The 21,880-nt window shown below is 44.5% G+C and overlaps 2 protein-coding genes across 6 annotated transcripts in view; one reads left to right on the forward strand and one right to left on the reverse strand.

Annotated features, from left to right (window-relative positions):
- Nucleotides 1-15,429, forward strand: part of MARCHF10 (membrane associated ring-CH-type finger 10) — a 32,939-nt gene extending 17,510 nt beyond the window's left edge. For all 5 annotated transcript variants that reach the window (XM_082194823.1, XM_082194821.1, XM_082194825.1 and 2 more), the window contains 5 exons: nucleotides 1,617-1,783; nucleotides 7,178-7,287; nucleotides 10,110-10,223; nucleotides 11,974-12,007; nucleotides 14,706-15,429. In XM_082194823.1, coding sequence (XP_082050949.1) covers nucleotides 1,617-1,783; nucleotides 7,178-7,287; nucleotides 10,110-10,223; nucleotides 11,974-12,007; nucleotides 14,706-14,734 — 454 coding nt within the window. In that variant the 3' untranslated portion in view covers nucleotides 14,735-15,429. The remainder of the gene's footprint in view (nucleotides 1-1,616; nucleotides 1,784-7,177; nucleotides 7,288-10,109; nucleotides 10,224-11,973; nucleotides 12,008-14,705) is intronic.
- A 1,480-nt stretch (nucleotides 15,430-16,909) lies between these two features.
- MRC2 (mannose receptor C-type 2) overlaps nucleotides 16,910-21,880 on the reverse strand; it is an 82,499-nt gene continuing 77,528 nt past the window's right edge. Inside the window, exon 30 of the mRNA XM_082194695.1 lies at nucleotides 16,910-19,945. Within this exon, the coding sequence (XP_082050821.1) occupies nucleotides 19,725-19,945 (221 nt within the window). The 3' untranslated portion in view covers nucleotides 16,910-19,724. The remainder of the gene's footprint in view (nucleotides 19,946-21,880) is intronic.

The following is a 21,880-nucleotide window of genomic DNA, read 5'->3' on the forward strand; positions in this document are numbered from 1 at the left end:
CATTTATAAAATGCCGTTCACCAGTAGCCCAAGGGCACGGCACCTACATAGATAAAACAATATAACATCAAAGTATAAAACGTTAAAAATCGTGATTAAAACAGCATTTAACAGGAGCAGACAAGCTTCCAGCAGCACAGCCCCTGCAGCCCTATTCTTCTGCAAATGCCCAATTAAGAGGTCCATCTTTAGTTGCTGATTAAAGGACTATAGTGTTAGAACAAGATGCACCTCTTATACCTACAGCCGGGGGGCCACTCCCAAGCAGTCACTCCCATAGGCCACTGTTGCCCATACTTCACTTTGTGGTGGAATTGTAAGAAAAGCCTCTCTTGCTGGTCATAATAACTGAGCTGATTGATACAGGAGCTCTTTTAGACATTTGGGACCCAGGTTCTGTGGGACTTTATCATTCAGCACTGAATGGAGTAGGCCTCCAGGGCTGATTTTGAACCGTTACGAGAATCACCAGCTAAGCTGGTGCCAATTACTTGCTTTCTTTTGGACCACACCAGTCTTGTCATCTGGTTAGCCCAGAACCTTCATACACACTGCCCAAGCTTTCCCCCTGGTGAGGTCACTTCGGTGCCGCCAGCGCAGCACAAACAACGCGGGAGATAGCAGTTACAAGTTACGGGCCTCTTCAGCCACAGCAGGCGCTGCGAGTCGCAGTCCAGCACCTGAACTGCCTTTCCTGATACAGATTAAGAGTGTCATCAGTGACACTCGCTCCAAATCATCTGATTATGCATGTCTCTCAGTGGTCTCACATAGGTAAGAAGAAAAAAATATGTGGATGTTTGTAATCTTCCGGCCTACATAGAATCATAGAATTGCTTGTTGGCAGGTATATTACTCCTACAGTATTATACTAAGCTTTTCTAGCAAGTTACATTTCAATCTAAATTGAAATAGATCACAAACAGAAAGAGCTACCTGCGTGGCAGATCAGAGGTGGGGCAAGGCAGTGATAGGAAGAAACTCACGTTAGAGACGGCCTTGGAAGTGTTGCTGTGATATTCGTTAATTGGTCTAGCAGTAGGGGAACACCCTCCCTTGCCTCAGTTATGCATATCCATTGAACTGAGTATACCGTATTTTTCGCTCTATAAGACGCACCAGACCACAAGACGCACCTAGTTTTTGGAGGAGGAAAACAAGAAAAAAAATATTCTGAATCTCAGAAGCCAGAACAGCAAGAGGGATCGCTGCGCGGTGAAAGCAGCAATCCCTCTTGCTGTTCTGGCTTCAGGGATAGCTGCGCAGCCTGCATTCGCTCCATAAGACGCACACACATTTCCCCTTACTTTTTAGGAGGGAAAAAGTGAGTTTTTGGCCTACAACTTCCATGATCCCTAGCTAGCAGGACCAGTGGTCAGGGATGATGGGAATTGTAGTCTCAAAACATCTGGAGGGGCGAGGTTGAGGAAGTCTGGTCTAGTAGGACCATCTCACCCAGCATGTGAGAGGGGAATTTAGAAGGAATCCTTTTGCTTTCTTGCCCCCCACCCCAATCCATAAATTGTACTTTTCAAATACATTACAAGCATGCCCTATTGAAGGTCATTCCTCCAGACCACTGTTTTTGAATTATGGAACCTCTGCTGTATCTCCAGCCTCCTAGCAGAAGACTCTGAAGAGGAGGGAGATCAGTGTCGGATATGTCAGATTGCTGGGGGATCCATAACCAACCCACTGCTGGAACCGTGTGGGTGTGGCGGGACTCTTCGATTTGTCCATCAGGAATGTCTAAAGACCTGGTTAAAGGCTAAGATCAAATCAGGTGAGTTTGCAAGTTTAAGCAAAGAAAGAACATTAGCATGTAATTTAGTTTAAAGTTCCATCATGGCCCAGGCACACTGTATGTACTGTCTGCCGACATCAGAGCAAAACTAGATTTAGAAATGCTTGACTGTTCCCTTTCTACTCTGGCAACAACCAAAACTGGCAGAAATATGACTTGCTCAGTCTTGAACTAGGCTGCTCATCAGGTGCTACGTACATGTCTGGGGAAACCTTTTTATAACTCCCACTAAGAGAGGGCTGAGAATACCTCAGCAAAAATGTTATGTGCTTTTATTCATACTGAGGTTGCAATCTGATACCCACTTACTTGGGAGTAAGCTCCATTAAACTCAGTAAGACTTTTCTTAGTAGACGTGCCTAGGTTTGAGCTGTCAGAAAGATGTCTCAATAAGCATATCTAAACTCCACCAAAATCAGTAGGAGAAAGGCCACAAATTTGGAATGTTTTATATGAAAGAAAAATGCATATAACTGGACTTCTATAGGTTCAATTCACTTAAAACTATTTAGTTAAAATATATAGTGTTTTTCAACAGCAGAAAAGTTACCAGGGTGTTTTACGTGTTGGAAGATGGTTTACTAACATGCTTCAGTAAAATTATTTACAGTCTCAGCAAGGAGGGACCTTTACATGTAGTTCTGCCAAAGGAATATCCTCTTGTACTCTATGTCTACTCAGAGTATGTATTGGCTTTGGAGGCTGGACAAAAAACAAGCCCTCCATAACTACCAAACCTGTAATTTCATTACCTTTGTTTCTGCATACAACTCATGAGAAATGGCCACATAAAAGTGGAACTATTTAAAGTAAAATAGATTTTGCAAATGCTTCCTCTCCCCCAAAGACACTTGTGTATATGATGTAACAGTGGAAATAACTACACTTACTCTTCTTCAATGATATCATCCTTGATAGTCTGGTCTATGCTGGGGTTAAATGGTATAACAAGGTTACATCAGGCAAAAGCAGGGAGAATGAGTCATGTAATACCTTACTAGAATGGAAAAGCATGATAGAACAGGCAAAGAAAATTAACTAGGAATGACTTTCTTTAGCTTCAGCACATCAAAAAGGATCTCGAAACCAAGAAAACAATAGGCTGTCTCTGAGAAACAATGCGCTTTCTCTGAGAAAATGCTTCCAAATTTTGCAAATTGTATACCTAAACAGTACATGCACACTTAGAAGAAATATCATGAAAGCAAGCAACCTTGTGTTCCAACCAGGTACCACAGCTTAATAGTTTATGGTTGGGCTAGTTGATCTTGTCATTGAACATCTACTGATGAAGAGCATCAGCAGCAGATGACTAGGAAAAGAGATATTTCAAATGTTCACACCTTGTTTGAGTTTCAACAGAGGCACCACTCACAGAAATGAACAGGGCCAAGCAGGAGTTCTTTTGGTTCTCCTGTATCACCCAACAAACAAATAGGGACAGTGCTACCCAGGTGCTGAGGACTGTTGGAAACAAATCTAACAAATTTAGGTTTGTGATTTTATTTGTGGTTGGTTAGAATTCCCCCAATGCACCTCTGTAGGACCACTTGTTCCCCACAAAGGTGTGGGGAGAGAAATATCAGCAGGTTTTGTGGGGACAGGCAAAAGTTGCACCACTTTTTGGGCTTGTGGGCGGGGGAGTGATTCTTACAATTCAGTGAATGTTCTTGTCTTCTCTCCTTTAAATTAAAACAAAGCTAAACTGCTGCTCCAAGCTGTGCCTTGTCTGCTCAGCAGCCTTGCCTGTTGCCCTCAGGTGTGACAGAGAATATAGAATCATAGAATTGTAGAGTTGGAAGGGACCCCAAGGTCATCTCATCCAACCCTCTGTAATACAGGAATCTTTCACCCAATACAGTGGTACCTCGGGTTACAAACACTTCAGGTTACAGACTCCACTAACCCAGAAATAGTACCTCGGGTTAAGAACTTTGCTTCAGGATGAGAACAGAAATCGTGTGGTGGCGGCAGGAGGCCCCATTAGCTAAAGTGGTGCCTCAGGTTAAGAACAGTTTTAGGTTAAGAACGGACCTCCGGAATTAATTAAGTTCTTAACCCAAGGTACCACTGTACAGGGATCGAACCCACAACCTTGAGATTAAGAGTCTCGTGTTCTGCCAACTGAGCTAAGCATGGTCCCATTGTACTGAAGTAAGTTTCAGCTCCAGTCTGGTCAGTTTTGTTAGGTGGAATTGGGGTGGGAGATGCCATCTTGTCTTTCGCCTTGGGTAGCAAAATGTCTTGGACAAACCCTAATAAGAGTCTTCCAAGCTTTAGATCAAATGAACGTCTCACAAAAGATGAACATTGCCCTGTGAAAATTTCCAAAACAAAAGTAGTTCAAGAGATCTGTTTCTCAGACGTATCATACAGCGTATCATACAGCTGTTCTCAACCTGTGGGTCCCCAAATATTGTTGGACTACAACTCCCATCATTCCTAAGCTTTGGCCTTGCTAGCTAGGGATGATGGGAGTTGTAGTTCAACAACACCTGGGGACCCACAGGTTGAGAAAGGCTGGATTAGATTGATAATATGCTATCAGATCCAGAAGAGGCAGGAAGTTAGACAAGAAGTTGGGTAACTATCATGAGAATTACTGGAATCAGACAAAAATTTCTGACAATTCTCTTTTTAGAAAGTACATTCTGGTAGGGCATACAGACAGATTGGAGAAACTGAACTTTGGCTGAGTCACGGACCCCTATCATATTTTTCAGTGGAAAGTTCATCCTGACACTGCAATCTCTGAAGCTGCAGTCAGGCAGTGCTATTTTTTTCTGACCCAGCCTATGCAAATAATACCCATCCATATTGCTGGTGGTGGGGTATTGTGTCTGAGAAAGAGTCGTTTACATCAGTTCTGCAAAGTGGCCTAGTGGCTAGAGTTTTTTTAATTAGTGGTGTATAAATACTTCAAAATAAATAATAATATATTAAAATGCGGTTGAGCTGGGAGACAGTGGTGTATGCCGACCCTGTCTAGTCTCTTGCCCTTTTTTTTAAAAGGAAGGTTGTTAGGTTGATTGTAGGTGGGAGACAGCAGTTGTTTCCTACCCAAGGGGACTTATAGGGGTGGGTTGTTGCTGCTGCTATGCTCATGTCAGGACACATATATATAATTTCATGTAGGTATCAAAGGACCGAGTCCTTTTTTCTCAGAAACAAAATACATGGGTGGCTATTTGACCTATGCTGGTTGTTTCTATAGATGTGAAGTAGAAATAAATAACCACAACATATGTTCTTAGGATATGCTGCTTGCTTTTTAACAAGTTAATATTTAAATTCTCTGAGCATGGGCATCAGAACCATTTTGCTGTAAATCTTAAATCTTTCTTGATACCACTGCCACCCTACCATCTGAGTCCAGTCAGGCACTGAATGCCAGCCCATGATTAATTTAGAAATGTTCTACAGTAACATAGCTATTTTTACAACTCATGAAATGGTTTAGAGTTGGTTTTGAGGGACAACCCCGGGCTCTCGGACTTTTAACAACTGTGTGGCAGGCAGAATTCAAAAGATTAAACTTCCTTTAGTATTGAAATTTATGGAGAGATCCTCATTTGTTGGCATTCTATCTGTCAGACATCTTATCACTTGTGTGTGGCTCCTGATTTATTTATTTTTGTCTCTCCGCCCTACCTGCAGAAGCGGGCACAAATTTCCAAATGAAACCGTATTGGCCCAAATATAAGATGCACCTGCAAATAAGCAGCACCTTTAAAATTCAAGGCTCATTCAAGGCCTGCCTCCCAGCACTACCGCCCTGGACAGGGAATGGGGGGCAGCCAGCCGGCGCTCAGTGTCCCACTCCCCAAGCCAGCGCTCAGTTTTGAGCATGCTGCGTGCCCGCCTCCTGGCACTACCTCCCCAAGTTGCCCCCAGCCGCCCCTGTCCTCCGTTCAGGGTGGTAGTGCCAGGAGGCAGGTGTGTAGCGCTCGGTTCTGAATATAAACCAAACTAACTTTTCACAGTTGGAATTTGGGGGGGGGAAGTGCGGCTTATATTTGGGCCAATATGGTATATGCTACTCTCTGTCCTCATTTGCAAGTAGGGTGGAGTACCCAATCCACATATAGAGTACAGAGACCAGAAACTCCTGCTGGTACAGTGGTGCCTCGCAAGACGAAATTAATTCGTTCCGCAAGTTTTTTCTTCTTGCGAGTTTTTCGTCTTGCGATGCAGTTTCCCATAGGAATGCATTGAAAATCAATGCGTTCCTATGGAGACCGTCCGGGGACCGTCCCCGGACCTGTTTTAAAGCAAGGAAAGGGGCAGCGGGGAGAATCGCTTCTCCCCGTTGCCGCCCCTTGGTTCAAAAGGGGTCCGGGGACAGAGGGGAAGGCACGCGCGCGCCTTCCCCTCTGTCCCCTCTTTTGAAGCAAGGGGCGGAGGGGAGAAGATCGCTTCTCTCCGTTGCCGCCCCTTGGTTCAAAAGGGGTCCGGGGACAGAGGGGAAGGCACGCGCGCGCCTTCCCCTCTGTCCCCTCTTTTGAAGCAAGGGGCGGAGGGGAGAAGATCGCTTCTCTCCGTTGCCGCCCCTTGGTTCAAAAGGGGTCCGGGGACAGAGGGGAAGGCACGCGCGCGCCTTCCCCTCTGTCCCCTCTTTTGAAGCAAGGGGCGGAGGGGAGAAGATCGCTTCTCTCCGTTGCCGCCCCTTGGTTCAAAAGGGGTCCGGGGACAGAGGGGAAGGCACGCGCGCGCCTTCCCCTCTGTCCCCTCTTTTGAAGCAAGGGGCGGAGGGGAGAAGATCGCTTCTCTCCGTTGCCGCCCCTTGGTTCAAAAGGGGTCCGGGGACAGAGGGGAAGGCACGCGCGCGCCTTCCCCTCTGTCCCCTCTTTTGAAGCAAGGGGCGGAGGGGAGAAGATCGCTTCTCTCCGTTGCCGCCCCTTGGTTCAAAAGGGGTCCGGGGACAGAGGGGAAGGCACGCGCGCGCCTTCCCCTCTGTCCCCTCTTTTGAAGCAAGGGGCGGAGGGGAGAAGATCGCTTCTCCCCGTTGCCGCCCCTTGGTTCAAAAGGGGTCTCTCTGTCCCCGGAGATTGCGGGGCTGGCAACGGGGAGAAGCGATCTTCTCCCCACCGCCCCTTGCTTCAAAAGAGGTCCGGGGTGCGGGGGCAAGCTTTGTTTTGCGAAGCAAGCCCATAGGGAAATTCGTCTTGCGAAGCAACTTGAAAACGAAAAAACCTTTTTCGTCTCTTGCGGGGCACCACTGTACCTCTGGTGCCAAATATTGTATCACAAGGTATACACAGAGCCTAGAACAGAGCAGATTTCTGGAGTAGTATTCGGTGGAATGTGAAAATTTTCAACCTACAGCAAGTATGTGCTGCATATAAGATAAAGCAAAGAATTTTTGTTCTTCAGGTGCTGAACTTGGTGCAGTGAAAACATGTGAACTCTGTAAGCAGAGCCTTACTGTAGATCTGGATGATTTTAACGTGAACGACTATTACAGGAATCATCAGCAGTCTCGGGTAAGAAACGAAAGGGGCGCCCTGATAAGGCCTTCATCTGAACCGTTATTTATTTCTTACTCGCCTTTCATTGTAAAGTCCGAGAACAGGCTACGGGTATTAAACAGAACAGGTAACCTGAACTTCTTGCTGCACAAAGACCTGTAGGTCTTCATGGAAAACAGAAAGTTCAAGGGAGAGATGTGCAGTTACTCAGTTTTCATATTTTAAGCAATGTCTAACTTCCCATATAATGCTAGTTGATTATCATTTTCTAAAACCTGCTCATCACCTTGGACAATTAATTTTAAGCAAAGAAAACTTGCAATTAAATGAAGTCATTACATGACTTTTTAGGTAGAGATGAAAGTGCTGTGACAAGAGGGAATCCCGCCATGTCTTTATTCTACAGGGATTTCAGTTCATCAGTGTTCTCAGAGGTTTTTTATTTTGTGCTTTTCAAATGGCAACATACCTTAGTAAACTCTTAAAACCTGCATCTTTTGACTTTTAACTGGGGTGGGAGTGGTACTGAAGAGACGATGCCATGCTAAAAGCCGAACACCCAGTATCATAACACTACTGTATATAAATGTATGTTATATCTACTTTATATTGGTTTGGCTCTTCAGTTCTTCTGCACCTTACAAGAAAAATTCAGCAGTTGGTAGAAGCTTATTTGAAAGGCACCTGTGCTTAGAGAAATGTTTGCTGTCCTAGTTGAGCTGGAAATGATAGAAAACCCCAAATGAAACTACCAGGATGAATAATATTCTAATGAAGAATGGTGTGCACTTTTATATAGAAAAAATATGGCCAGGAAAGACATGTTTATGATTATCCAGATGGCAGTAAACTAGGACCAGACATCTAAAGTGCAGAGGGACAGATAGCCATTTAAATAGGCCAAAGCACCACAGGAAAAATTACCGTATTTTTCACACTATAGAACGCACCGGACCATAGGACGCACCGGACCATAGGACGCACCGGACCATAGGAGGGGGAGAACAGGGGGAAAAAATTCTCCCCCTCTCTGCTCAGCGCCCCTTCAGTGAAGCGGCAGGAGAAACGGAGCCCCTTCCATTTCTCCTCCCGCTTGGCTGAAGGGGCGCTGCACAGCTCTCCCTCTCTGCTGAAGCCAGGAGAGTCTTGCTCTCCCGGCTTCAGCGAAAGGAACCCGAAGACTTTGGAGCGCAGCGCAAGGTCCTGCTGCGCTCCAAAGGCTTCAGGCAACTATCCCTGAAGCCTGGAGAGCGAGAGGGATCAGTGCACACCGACCCCTCTCCCTCTCCAGGCTTCAGCGAAAGCAGCACGAAGCCTCCGGAGCATGGAGGGAGTGCTCCCTCTGTGCTTTGGAGGCTTCGCGTTGCTATCGCTGAAGCCAAGGAGCCTGCATTCGCTCCATAGGACGCACACACATTTCCCCTTAAATTTTGGAGGGGAAAAGGTGCGTCCTATAGAGCGAAAAATACAGTAAATTTGTAGAGAAACGCGGTGTGTTGGTGTTTACACGCCAATGCAAGAAGCCTCTCAGCCAAGATTAGTGAGTTGGAGTGCTTGGGTTTAAAAGACGGCATAGATACAGCAGGTGTATTGAAAACCTGGCAGAATGAGCAGAACTGGTGGGATAAGGTTATCTCAGAAAACAAATTCTATAGGAACAACAGGGAAGCATTACTGGTGGTGGGAGTCACTCCGTACCTCAAAGAGCACCAAGTCCGACAATTTAGAAATCACAAAAGGGCAGACTCATCTATGGAATCAGGGTGTTTACCCCCAAGAGTCATTTAGTACTGGGAATATACTATCATCCCCCTTAACAAAATGTCCATGATGATAATGAAGTGGAGAATGAAATGAATAAGGCAACTGGCAGCTTCAATTGACTAGGTAAATTCACGACAGAGAGGTAACATTTCTAGATGCCCTGCAGTGACTGTGCCTTATAACAGCTTTTGATGAAAATGGCGAGAGAGGAGGTCACCCTGGACTTAATCTTAAGTGGTACCCAGGAACTAGTGCGAGACGTAAGTGTTGCTGAACTGATTGGGAACAGCAGTTGTGAAGCTGTCAAAGTCAACATAGATGTAAGTTGACAATCTCCATGTTTGGCTTCCAAAGGAGAAACTTTTAGAAAATAAGGATATTGATAAAAGGGAAGTTGAAAGGGAATGCTGAAGGCTATTTAAGACCAGAACATTAGAAGCTCAGCTAGACTGAACATGTAGCACAAAGGCCAAGTGCCATCATGGTCAATGAGAAGAATCTAGGAAGCCATTGGAGACAAGCAGGCATCCTTCAGAAAATGGAAATCTTGCCTAAATCAGAAGGAAAAGGGAACACAAGCTTTGGCGAAAGAAATGCAAGCAGACAGCAAGGCACGCTTGAAGAGCCTCAGAGCTAGGGGGCAAATGCGGCCATTCAGGACTCTCCCCAAACCACGCACCCTCTTCAAATTGTCCTCCTCAGACCCTTCACTGCCTCTTATCTGTGTCCTTCTCAAGGGTTTCTGCCTGGCTGAAATATGTCCTTAAACTGCAGCCATGCCAATACCTTGGATGGAGAATGGTATGGAAGGAAACTTCTGGCTTTTTGTGGCTGGGATGTAACGTTGCTCCACCCAACAACGTCACGCAGAACCCACAGAGTTCTGTCTGAGGCAGAAAAATGTTCACCATCCCTGCGGCTAGCAATGCAAAAAGTTCTGAAATCTGCAGGGAGCCTCCATGAATAGAAAAGGCCTCCTTGCTTCAGAAGCTCATGGAAGGCAACCAGGGTCATGTGGAGTTACTCATCCAGTTGTGGCAGAAACTCAAAAGCCTTTCTCTCCCTACATATAGGCCCAGGATGAACTGATGAACTCAGGCCTCTATCTTGTGCTGTTGCTTCACCTGTATGAGCAAAGGTTTGCAGAACTCATGAGATTAAACTACAACCAAGCCTCCAGAGATCGGGTAAGAGGAGAAAGATATCTAATTCCATCTCATTGTTTATAGACAGCAACCTAGGTTCACTAGCCTCCCATCAGCGATTGCTGTGATAAGTTATGTATGCGGCGTTTGATGTAAAAGTGACCCAAACTCTTAGGGCCATGTTCCAAGGAGCAGAAATTGGCCTCTGTCTCCTGTGGCATGTTTATTGCATCTTCCCTTTGCTGCTTTCATTTTTTCTGCTGAAAATACCAGGTAAACTGGTAGAGGGTGAAGCAGCTGTGAGATGAATCGCACCATGCGGTTAGACTCAACTGCCCTGCTATGCTGGTTGTGAGACAGGGCAATCCTACACATGTTCTTAGAAGTAAGTCCTACTCTGCCCAATGGGCACTAGGGTGCGTGTTTAGGATTGCAGCCTAAAACCAGTTAATGCCAGTTCTTCATCTTTTATCGCAGGGCATTCTGTTCTGCCTCTTCGCTAATCTGATGTCAGTACAGGACCATAAGCACTGCCATAAAAAACTCTGTGCTGCAATGTGATTGTTTCCAAGGGCTGTCTTCAGTCTGCACTTGTAGCAACCATAGCTGTAGATGAATTCTGTATCTGTCAGCATCTTTGGCCATTTGGTAATTAGGTCCTGTCAGATAACTGCTAAATCAGTTACACATTTATGACCCCTTTTTGCTACTTACAGCGTTGCAGGGGGCTGGCTCTCAGACACTATCATATCTTTCACCCCCTTCATTGCCCCACACAAGTGCTCTTCCCTTTGCCTCATGTGTCTCATTTATGACATCAGAAACAAGCGAGCAAAGAAATAAATAAAGTGACTTAGCTACGAAATTACATTCCTCGTTAATGTCTAACATGTCATAAATATCCAGGATGCCTTAAACAGGCCAATAGCTTTAATATGACCATATGTAAGGTACACATCAGGGATGCGGGTGGTGCTGTGGGTTAAACCACAGAGCTTAGGACTTGCCGATCAGAAGGTCGGCGGTTCAAATCCCTGCAACGGGGTGAGCTCCCGTTGCTTGGTCCCTGCTCCTGCCAACCTAGCAGTTCGAAAGCACCTCAAAGTGCAAGTAGATAAATAGGTACCACTCCGGCGGGAAGGTAAACGGTGTTTCCGTGCGCTGCTCTGGTTTGCCAGAAACAGTTTAGTCATGCTGGCCACATGACCCGGAAGCTGTACGCCGGCTCCCTCGGCCAATAAAGCGAGATGAGCGCCGCAACCCCAGAGTCGGCCACGACTGGACCTAATGGTCAGGGGTCCCTTTACCTTTACCTTAAGGTACACATATAAAAAAGGAACCTACGGGTGTGTTGGTATGTACTTTAGCAGAAATGCATGCCTTACTTGTGACATCGTATACTAAACTGCCAAAATTCTAGGTGTCTTTCCAAAACCCACTGTCTTCTGCTTGAAGACCCTACAGAACTCCCCCTCCCCCCGATATAGGACTGCACTCCCGAAAGGTATCCAGTCATAGGGCTGTGGGCAAAGAAAGCAATTTCTTTTTCATTTTATAGACAAACAAAACATTTACCTATTGATTGTCTCTTTTAACATTATTTTCACTGTACCTTACATTTCCGCAATGGGATAGTTTACCCACTCGTCTTAGATTTTTAAGATGTTTCTTTGTCCTCCTTTAAAGTGCCTTTTCCGCAGGCCATGCCAACAACATTGTTGTTGAAATACTATGTGTCTCGTCACTCTTATTAGGAACAACATGTATTAATCCTTTTTTCCTTTCCCCCTAGCTCTCAAGACAGCCTAGAACAGAGGAAAACCAAAGTAGGTTTATGTAGGGCTTACAGCAACTCCTACTATTTCTCAGTAACTTTTTGCAGTATTCCTGATAAAGGAATCTTAGATCTACCAAGATGCTAGAATCCCTTACGGTGCATCTAACCAGAGGTGCAAGTGTCTCATTAAGCCACAAGAATAACTGAAAACAGGCACTGGTTTCTCTAAATAACAAAGGGAAGCTGTGTGGTTTTAGAAGAACTGGAGGTTTGTCAAAATGGGAATTATATTCCATGGGGCTTTATGAAAATGGGAAGTGTTTCCTAGCCCTTGTTTGCTTTGTACAAAGGAGAGCTCAAGGTATCTGAAAGGGTAGAAATTAATTGACAAGCAGGGGGAGTTATAGTGGTTGTATTATAAACAAGTAGGGACTGAAGCCCACGCGCAGCTTCATCCACTTGTCCAACAAGGATGCTGGTAGCAGCTTCTCCCTGTAACTTACCACAATGAACATGAATGGGGAAAACCAGTTGCACAGACTCCTTCCTTTTTCTTACAGGGAGCCTATGTGTTTTGTGTAAGCATTGGAAATAGGCAAATAGATGAATAGTCATTATTGGGAGGAAGGTGTTTTGTCCCAGTAGCCCCTGGTGCAATCTGAGCTGTTTTGCATTCTGCATGGTGTTAACAAGTCTGCAACCCTCTACTTACCTAGGAGTAAATCTCACAGGGGTTCTTATAGAAGATTGAGCTTTAAAAGCCCTTTTACCACCTCCTGGAAATTAGCTTGACACTGTGGCAAACATAAAACTTCGCTTTGAGGCACAGCTTCTTTCTCTCCCGTTTTTTTAAGATTGACAGTGCATTTCAGGAAACTTGAAATTCCCCATCTTGCTTGCTACATTGTGACATTTTAATGAATGCTAATAGAGGTGTCGCCCTATTGTGCCATTTAGACCCGTTCATTGTTGGTAAATACTATGCACATTTGCTTAGAACCCCCCCCCCCCCGGTTCAGATTACAGCCTACCAGGTTTATTGTGCTTTCCAGACTAGAGCAGGAAGAACAATCCTCAGTCAGCAGGTATAGTTGTGTATATTTGTAGGTGTGTATAATATATATACACTCAGGTGGATATGCAGTGGTGCAAAAAAGCTGTAAAATTCAAGGACACTGGTAGTTCTATATAAGGCTTAAACAAACAGATACTATACTGATGACTAATCACAACAGCAATAACTGGTGATAACAATAACCCTTCCTTCGTTAAGTAGCATCAACAGTGGCTATGAAATTGATTGAGGCCTGTCTTGGCTGAAGCAAAGACTTCCTTGTGTAATTCTAATCTAGCAATTTCACACTGGAATCTCCATTTGAAGTGCCTTGGGAAACCGAAAGCTTCTCCCCACTGGTTTCTGGGCATTTTGCTTATTCTTTTGCAAACAGACTATAGCGTATCATCTTGAGTAGGCCGGTGAACCCTATGGGGTTGGCTTTTATTAGGATTTGTAATAGCAATGTTTGAGTAGACACGGGGATAGAATTCACATCTAGGTTAGTGGCAGGGTCTTCTTCCTCCACCTTTGTCTGTTTTATATTAGGGGTATGTCTGAAAGCAAGGACCAGTCTATCACACAAGGACTGTGATGCTCCACTGCTTATAATATATACAGTGCTTTTTTTCTTAGAAAATGTTTAGGGGTACTCTCACTTTCCTACTCATGTTGAAATACTGCCCCTCAATGAGGCCAAACTTAGATTCACAAAACGTTTAGGGGTTTTCCGTCAACATACCCACATGGCTCCTACCCCTTTTGAAGTTCCCAGATAAGAGAAACATTCAAATCAAGAGGCCTGTTATATTTAGCTAACTTACAGAAATGTTGCAAACAGCTATTTAGCACGGTCAATTATGCCCCAGTAATGCCCCAACTCATGGTGTCCAATGTGGCTAACGAGCAATGAGGTGAAACGCACTCTGCATGTACCAAGGGCATTTCCTTTATAATATCACATTTCGGAGCTGAGCGCTGCAGCCTCAGTAGAATTTGAAGCTGTGCTCCAAGTTATCTCTGCACATCCTCTTGACTTCTTGAGTTCCCTCTCTCTTTATAGAATGGTTGTGCAAGCTTATGCTGTGAAAAAGTTGAATTGAAAATAAAACTGCAATCGTAACCCAACTTACCTGGGAGTAAGTTCCACTTAATTCAGTGTGACTTACTTCTGAGCAGACATGGTTGTTAGAATTGCACTGTTAGAAGGACACCTTTTCCCTCCGTACAATCATAGAAAAATATAATTTGAAAGGGTCTCACTGGTCATCATTCACCCTTTTCTCCCCCACGACCAGATTGCCTGCACACCTACGGTTCTTGCATTCTTTACAGCAGTCATGGGGGACTGACACCAGCACAGGCCTCCTTAAAGCAGCCCTTCATTTATTTGAGTCGCATTTCCTAACATAACATATATCCACATTCTTTCAGATAGTCCTAGCATATGGCAAGTAGGAGTTAACTAAATTTGGCACCTTGGATGCCTTACTTTTTGGGCTCTCTGGCTCCTCAATTTTATGAAATGTGTCAAAACAAGTCTCTGGAGATAAGTAATTAAATTTGGATTTATGGTGAACATTTGAGCCTCTGTTGCTCTTTTGAGTAATAGTGTATTGAATGCATTTAAGGCAATTGCCACATTATACAGAAAAGCGTTCTAAGAAGTGATTTATGTCCTCCATCTTTGCAGATTCAGCCAATTCTGGCAACAGTGGGTAAAAGAGCTCTCAAGGAGGATCTAAGGAGGAGACCTCTTTGGGAATCTGACAGAGAGACCTTCTTCACATCCTTCAACTTTCACTCTTCCTTAACACCAGGCCACAATAAGTATGTACGCCATTCATATTCCGTGTCACCCATTGAAATCAAAAGACTTTTTAAGGGTCTGGGGTTGTTTTGGCTGTTTGTGTGGTTTGATTCTTGTGGGTTTTTTCCCTTTTGTTTTCCTTTTTGAAGTTGCAATATTGACTGACAATCTTTTTAAAACAACATGGGTTATTAACAGCAACTTGCAGAGTGTAAACTTTTTAATCTCTCCTACGTCCTGGCCCCCAGCTACTCAAATCAAAATTCAAAATGTTGGCTAGGGTTTCACGAGTGTGTTGTGTGTGTGCTTTGACTGACAAACCGTCCGAGATGGCAAACTAGGTACCTACATTTGCAGCACCTGCCCTACTAGAATCCACTCTGCACCATTTCAGACATGCGCCTTTGGGGTCAGGGTTCCCTGGAGATAAAAGCAATGTTTTGTACATTAAAACTGAGTTGTTGTACGCCCAGCCTTTTCACAGGACATTTCATGGCACAGAAATGTAAATGTATTGATGTACTGTTGTATGACCAGTCTTTTAACATTATTGCCTTCCTTTTGAATGGCAAGCCCTAATAAAAAATATTTAATCTTTTGTTCACTCCTCAGGCACCCCCTCCCATGTTCTTTTTTAAAAATTTGATCAGTAAGTGAACAGGCTGTTGTTTTGGAAGGAGATTCCCACAGGTGAATATCAGATAGCCAGGGCATTCCCCTTGTGACAGAACTTTCAGGAGAGATGCTCTAAGGCAATCTGTGCCTCTCTCTCCTTCCCACCCATCCCTGCCGTATCACGCAGCCAACATAGACTGCCAATTCCTGGGTTCTGTACAGCGTCTGCAACACTGCCAACGCTGGATTGCTGCTAAAATAGTAATAGCAGCAAATGCAGCTTGAATGACTTCGGATTACAACAGCCCCTCCGGATACGAATTAAATTTGTTCCAGGGGTCCATCCGCAACCCGAAAAGTCTGTAGGCAGAGGCGCCGCTTCTGCGCACATGGCACAATTTAGCGCTTCTGCGCACGGTGAAACCCGGAAGCATACACTTCTGGGTTTGCCACGTTTGTAACCCAAAGGTTACGAGCGATACGTAACTAGAGTGTCCACCGTATACTAAGAGCCCACACTGGAAAGAGGCCATGAAACTTGAAGGTTAGAGCAAATTTCTTCCGTTTTCACAATTGTAGCAGAACTTGCACTTACTGCTGTGTTGCAACTGCTGGTGTCAAATGTGAAAAGAAGGCTTTTGAAAACATGTATCACTGGTATTTAGAGCGAACTGATTTGCATATGGAGAGGCACTTTGGATGTAGTCATCTGCCCCAGTGGTGGAGTCCTTTCCCAAGGAAGCCTCCGATAGAATGGCATTCCTCATTGGGTGTCATCCAGAGCTGTCATGCCTTTCACAAACGCATGTGCGCTCTGTTTCAGAATGGGTTTGCTTGGTCCATTGTGTTTTAGCACTGAAGGGCTTAACTGGTCCAGTGTAGTGCCTTCAATTGTAGCTCAAAAGACAACTTCTCACAGCACCTGCCTCTGTTTCAAAGAGAGAGCATTGCTTAAGCTCCTTCCCTTACTCATGATGTTACCACTTCTATATAGACATGTGCATTAGAGTTTTTAAGAGTTGAATTCCAGAGGTTTCTCCACATGTTGATACAATTCAGTTGCTGATACATTGGGTGGAGCCCACTAGCATTCAGATTGTCTTAGCTGAGAATGAGCTTCCCTGGGTGTTCTCCTAAAGGCTATGTGAGCAGTTTGTGAGGTAGGCGATGGGAAAGCTAAAAGGTTTGTGAGAAGTTGAGTTGAACAATTGGGCTGAGCCCACATTTCGTTCATCTCAAAAGACTGCAAGACTGACGTTCTCAAAATTCATCTCACGTCCAAATATAGCAACTGAAGAGGAATTTCTGCCATTACCAATCTTGGGATCAATCAAAGTTGAATTTTCGCAGCTTTAATTAAAATGACGCACTGCACAGTGAATGGTAAATTCTGAGAAAGCAAGAAATGGGGCAAAAGAGGTTTTTGGCTTCTTGCGACTACTGAAAACCATGGAAGAAGATGAAGAGTCTGCTTTTGCTGAAGCGGATGGGGAAATGAAGCTTTATTCCAAGATTCTAGAAGGCTTTTTTTTTAAAAGCAAAAGTAATTACTTTAAAAGTTGCCAGTTTCTTTTCCAGCACCTTTTCACATTATTCAGAAGGGTGATAAGAAATGCATTTAATCTGAGGCATTTTTCCAGTAATTGCAAACAAACAAACAAACAAACAAAGAAGCAAACTTCTCATTATTTTGGGATAATACCTCTTCCCTCCTTGTACGGAACGCAGTGATAGTTGTCTGGTTGTGTTTTATTCACCTTGAAAGCAGAGAGGGAAATAACATTGTCAAGACTGTTGTTAAGGGGTGGCTATGGTACTGTCATAATTACTGAGGGGGAGTCTGAGGGAATAGCAGCAGCATACACATCTGGGAAGAAGTGTCCCTCCTTTCTGGCCTGCTATTGCACTTAATTCCTGAATATATATTGACCAGCAGGCTTGCCTTATTGGCAGAAGGTATTTCCATGTTCTCAAAACATTGAAGTAGTGCTCATACAGCACATCAACATTCTTGGGGCAGAAGCTTTGGTTTCAGAGAATATCCATTTCAGTGAACATGGATACTGAGTTCTCATGCCTGCACCATTTTCACGTCTGCATTGGAATCCTCTGTTCAATATTGCTGCAAAGGGGTTAGTGCATCATTTGTAAAATGAGAGGTTCCCAGCACCCGAGCCCAGAAATTGGCCTTTTGCCTGGGAGCTTAATTGCCCAGACACACAAGGCTTGCCTGTGACTACTTATGAGAGAGATGAAGGCACACTACGTATTACCGAAGGCATTGTTACTTCACACATCTAATGGTGGAGTCCAGGGCAAAGTCATTCCAATTCAGCCCTGAAAAACGATCCCCTGAGCAGAGAAGTTGTTTAGCATTAGCCATAAATCAATATGTATGAACATCTTTATCTAAACCAAAAAGATGCCCAGGAAACAAGCAGCAGTCATCAAGGGAAAAGGAACTGGAAAACCTAAGATTGTCTCAGAAACTCTCCATACCATGGCCTGGTATGGCAGCTTCCAGGTACCTAAAGATTAAAGAGACAAAGGTAAACATTTTTATGAACACTTAATATCCAGCTTAAGTGAAAATTACCAGATTTTTTTATATATATATACAACAGTTCTCATAATTATTTGAGTAGCAGAAAAGAACTATTCTCCCCTTATCATCTTTAGCACAGCCACTGTTCAAAAGTTATTTAGTTGGAAGCAAAGGACAAAACGACAACCACAGCATGCCCTGTTCTATTTTTTGTTTCTTAATTCCACATTTGTTTCACCCAAGGTCTCTCACTAGCTCCTAGCATATGCTATCCAAAACCAAGTTGTATACTTATTCTGGAAGCAAGAAAACTTTAGTGTCCTGTTGCATTGCTTAGAATGATTGAAAATTAAGTGGGAAAGGGGGGAATTGTAGAACCTTTGGCCATCACATCTACACACAGACACAAAATACCCCCAAAAGAAGGTATAATTGTCAAACATGCACTTTGATATGATATAAAATGAGAAGTACCAGAAAACAAGTTGTCTATACCTCTTATCCAGCAAGGCAACAACAAAAACAAAATTAAAATTAAAAACAAGTGACAGTATATTCGTTTTCCACTCAAGAAATGCTGTTGTTCCGAGGACCTTTCTGCAAAAACAAAACAAAACTGTTTTCTGCAATAAATATGCATTTGTTTCCCATTTTAAGTTCAGGGCAGTGTTTCTGTTGCAGATACAATGCATTTTCTTTAAGTGCTCAGACCGCAACATTTTGTTCTTGGGGGGGGGGGGAGCAGGCCTTGCCTCGAGTGGACAACTCATGCTCATTGTTCCTGTTCAAAATGCAGATGCCTCAGCCCCACACTTGACCTACTCGATGCATTGTTTTGTTTTGTGACACAAACCCCCGGGACCATTTAGCCAACTCCCCGCCACCGCCACTTGTTTGTAGAAGGGCTGATAACGATGTTCAATTCTTTGAAGGCTTATGAGTTTTGCAAGGAAGTGCCTATCTAGCCGGAGTCATCGTTAAAAGAGGCAGAGGCAAATAGCAACGTTCCTGTCTTCTTCACCACCCCCAAGCGCACACCCGTTACTCATTTGTCACCAAGAGGCCACCCTGAAGCTGCGAAAACGCTTGTGGCACCACTTTCAGTCGTTTTCGCAGAAAGGTCCTCTATATGGCAACAGAATTAACAGCAGAACGGTTGCTATGGCAGTGGCACAGCTGGGGAAGCATTTATCTCGGGGTATCTCTGTATCAGAGAAATAGAAGATCGATCCACCGCTATTAGGAATTCAAGGGCCCATCACTCTTTTAATTATCCAAATGGCTTCAATAAGTAATCCAAAATAAGAAAGGCGTGTTCTTACCAAGAAGAACACGAGGAATCCCTGCAAGCCCTTCCCTGTTTTAATATTAGAACCAGGAAAAAGTAATGCTTGCATTTTCATTCTCTAAGGAAATGTGGAGAAGACACGGCAGAAACTGGAGCATCCAAAATGAGGTTTTCTAACTAACTGTCTCCAACAAATGAACCACTTTCCCTTTTCTCCCATGGCTCCTCTTTGAGAAGGGCAGACGTACAAGGCCAGGGTTGAATTTCTTCCAGTGTCACATACAAATGGGACTTTTAAAAAAGTATTTCTCCACATCTCCTTAGCAGTTCACAGTCCTATCTATTGACCCTGCTGTTGCCCTATGCTGTCCTCGGGGGCTTGCTGTTGAGATGGCATGTTATGACAGGTACTCAGGTCCCTCCTTCCCCCCACCCCGGCTCGCCAATTCCCCCACTAGTCTTGCTGTTCGTTCATCTCCATATCAGACACCAGAATGTTCTTCTCTGCAGATTCACTGGGGTTGGAGTTGGTACGGCTGTAGCGGGCACTCTCAAACGCCCCTCGCTCTGAGGTCCTCCGGCGCTTGTACAGATAGATAGCAACTGCTATCAGGGCACACAGTGCTAAGGAGGAGAGGATAACCACCACAATGGCCTTTGTGTTCTCCAGGAAAGCTGCAAAGGAGAGGGGGAAAGGGTCAAAACGGAAGGAGACCCATTTTTGTGGAAGAGTGAGGGGGAGACTCTGTGCACAGAGCTGGCCAGGATTAGTTTCAGTTTGCTTAGCGGGATGCGGAATTTTGAGCAGACACATTGAAATGGGGAAACTCTTGCCATTTGGGTTTCAAAAGAAGCAAATCTCGCTAAATCTCCACCTAACATCTCTCTGCCATCTATATATAAGGGTCTGTTGACTTCTGTTTCAGTGTATCTGAAGAAGTGTGCATGCGCACGAAAGCTAATACCAATAACTAACTTAGTTGGTCTCTAAGGTGCTACTGGAAAGAATTTTTTTTAATTATTATTATTTTTGTTTCGACTACGGCAGACCGAGACAGCTACCTACCCATAACTATCTCTATGCCAGAGAGGCAACTTTTGCACAGATCTGTTCTTGTGCTAAAAACAGCCCTTTGTGTGCCAAAGAACCAAATTCCGGGGTGAATATTATAAACAGTGTGTTAAATTCGGTTTGCGGAATGTATTCAGCTTCTCTAACCATAGGAGAGGAGTAAGAGAAAGTATGCAGAGCACTGCAGTGCCACCCACTCACTACTAGAAAGCTCTGCTCATCCCTCCATCTAAATTGTTGCTTGCCACCCTGCACGCTTTTGGGAGGGGAAAAAACGAATGAATAAAATAAACTCCAGTTACCTAACAGTTCAGTTTAAATGTAAACAAAGTCCCTTGGCATGATGAATTCTGCTCAAGATACAAGTTCTATAAATATGAGAAAGCATGTTGGTTAGAGCGTGGTGCTGATAATTCCAAAGTTGCAGGTTCCATCCCCGTATGGGACAGCTGCATATTCCTGCACTGCTAGTTCCAACTCTGATTCTATGATACTCAGTACACCCAGAGGCATAGCTAGGCTCCCTTGCGCCCTTGGCCAGGAGCTGCCTTTGCACCCCTCCCTGTCCCTTGCACCCTTGACAACTCCAAATCAGGGCAGAGAGATGCATATTTTTGCACCCCCTTGGGCCTGCATCCTTGGCAGGGTCCAACCTGACCAACCCCTAGGATGGAGCAACATCACCAATTGCCTATGCAAAACCATTGAGGTTTTGAGAACATACCGTTCAAGCATTTGCAGAGTCTTAAGAGCGGCTGGGACTTCCCACAGGGCATGCTTACAAATCTAAGATGGGCTGGCTCCTCCCTGGGGAGTTGGAATATACTCGGAGTTGAGAGTGGATTTCATGCTCTTTATTCAGCTCACAGTGGCGAGGAATGGAAGTTCCCCCAAAACGTCTGCTTTATATACATTATTTACACAATGGGCCCCACGGGATTGGCTAATTCCGGGATTCTCCTGCAGGCCAATCAGGTTGTGGATTCACTTCCACCTGGAGCTGGATTGGGTGGCTCCTGGGGACCAATCAGACTGCTGCATTCTGGAGCCTATTGTTCTAGGACCAATCAGACTGCTGCATTCTGAATCCTATTGTTCTAGGACCAATCAGACTGCTGCATTCTGGAGCCTATTGTTCTAGGACCAATCAGACTGCTGCATTTTGGATCCTATTCAACTCAGTAGATAACAGCAGTTCACCTTGTTTTTTAAACAAAAGGCCGAGCCAAGTCCTACCTTGGAGAGGAAGTAGCAGAGGCCCCAGACAGAATGTCCCTTAGGAGCATACGGCACATGACAGGCCCTTTTCAGACAATGAATTATGGAGCGTCATTACACGCCCCACAATTTCCCTGGTGGGGATTCCTGGTGGGGATTGCTGCCATGGGGTGGTCCATTGGGATCCTTCCGCCATGAGCTTCCCCTACTGCTTCAGGTAAGGGAGAGAGGTGGCAGAGGGCAGGTTGTGCTCCAAGCACAAATGAGGTGAGAGACTGTTTGAGGTAATAATAATAATAATAATAATAATAATAATAATA

The sequence above is a fragment of the Podarcis vaucheri genome (genome assembly GCF_965113315.1).
Source record: "Podarcis vaucheri genome assembly, chromosome: 13".
In the NCBI taxonomy this organism is placed as follows: Eukaryota; Metazoa; Chordata; class Lepidosauria; order Squamata; family Lacertidae; genus Podarcis; species Podarcis vaucheri.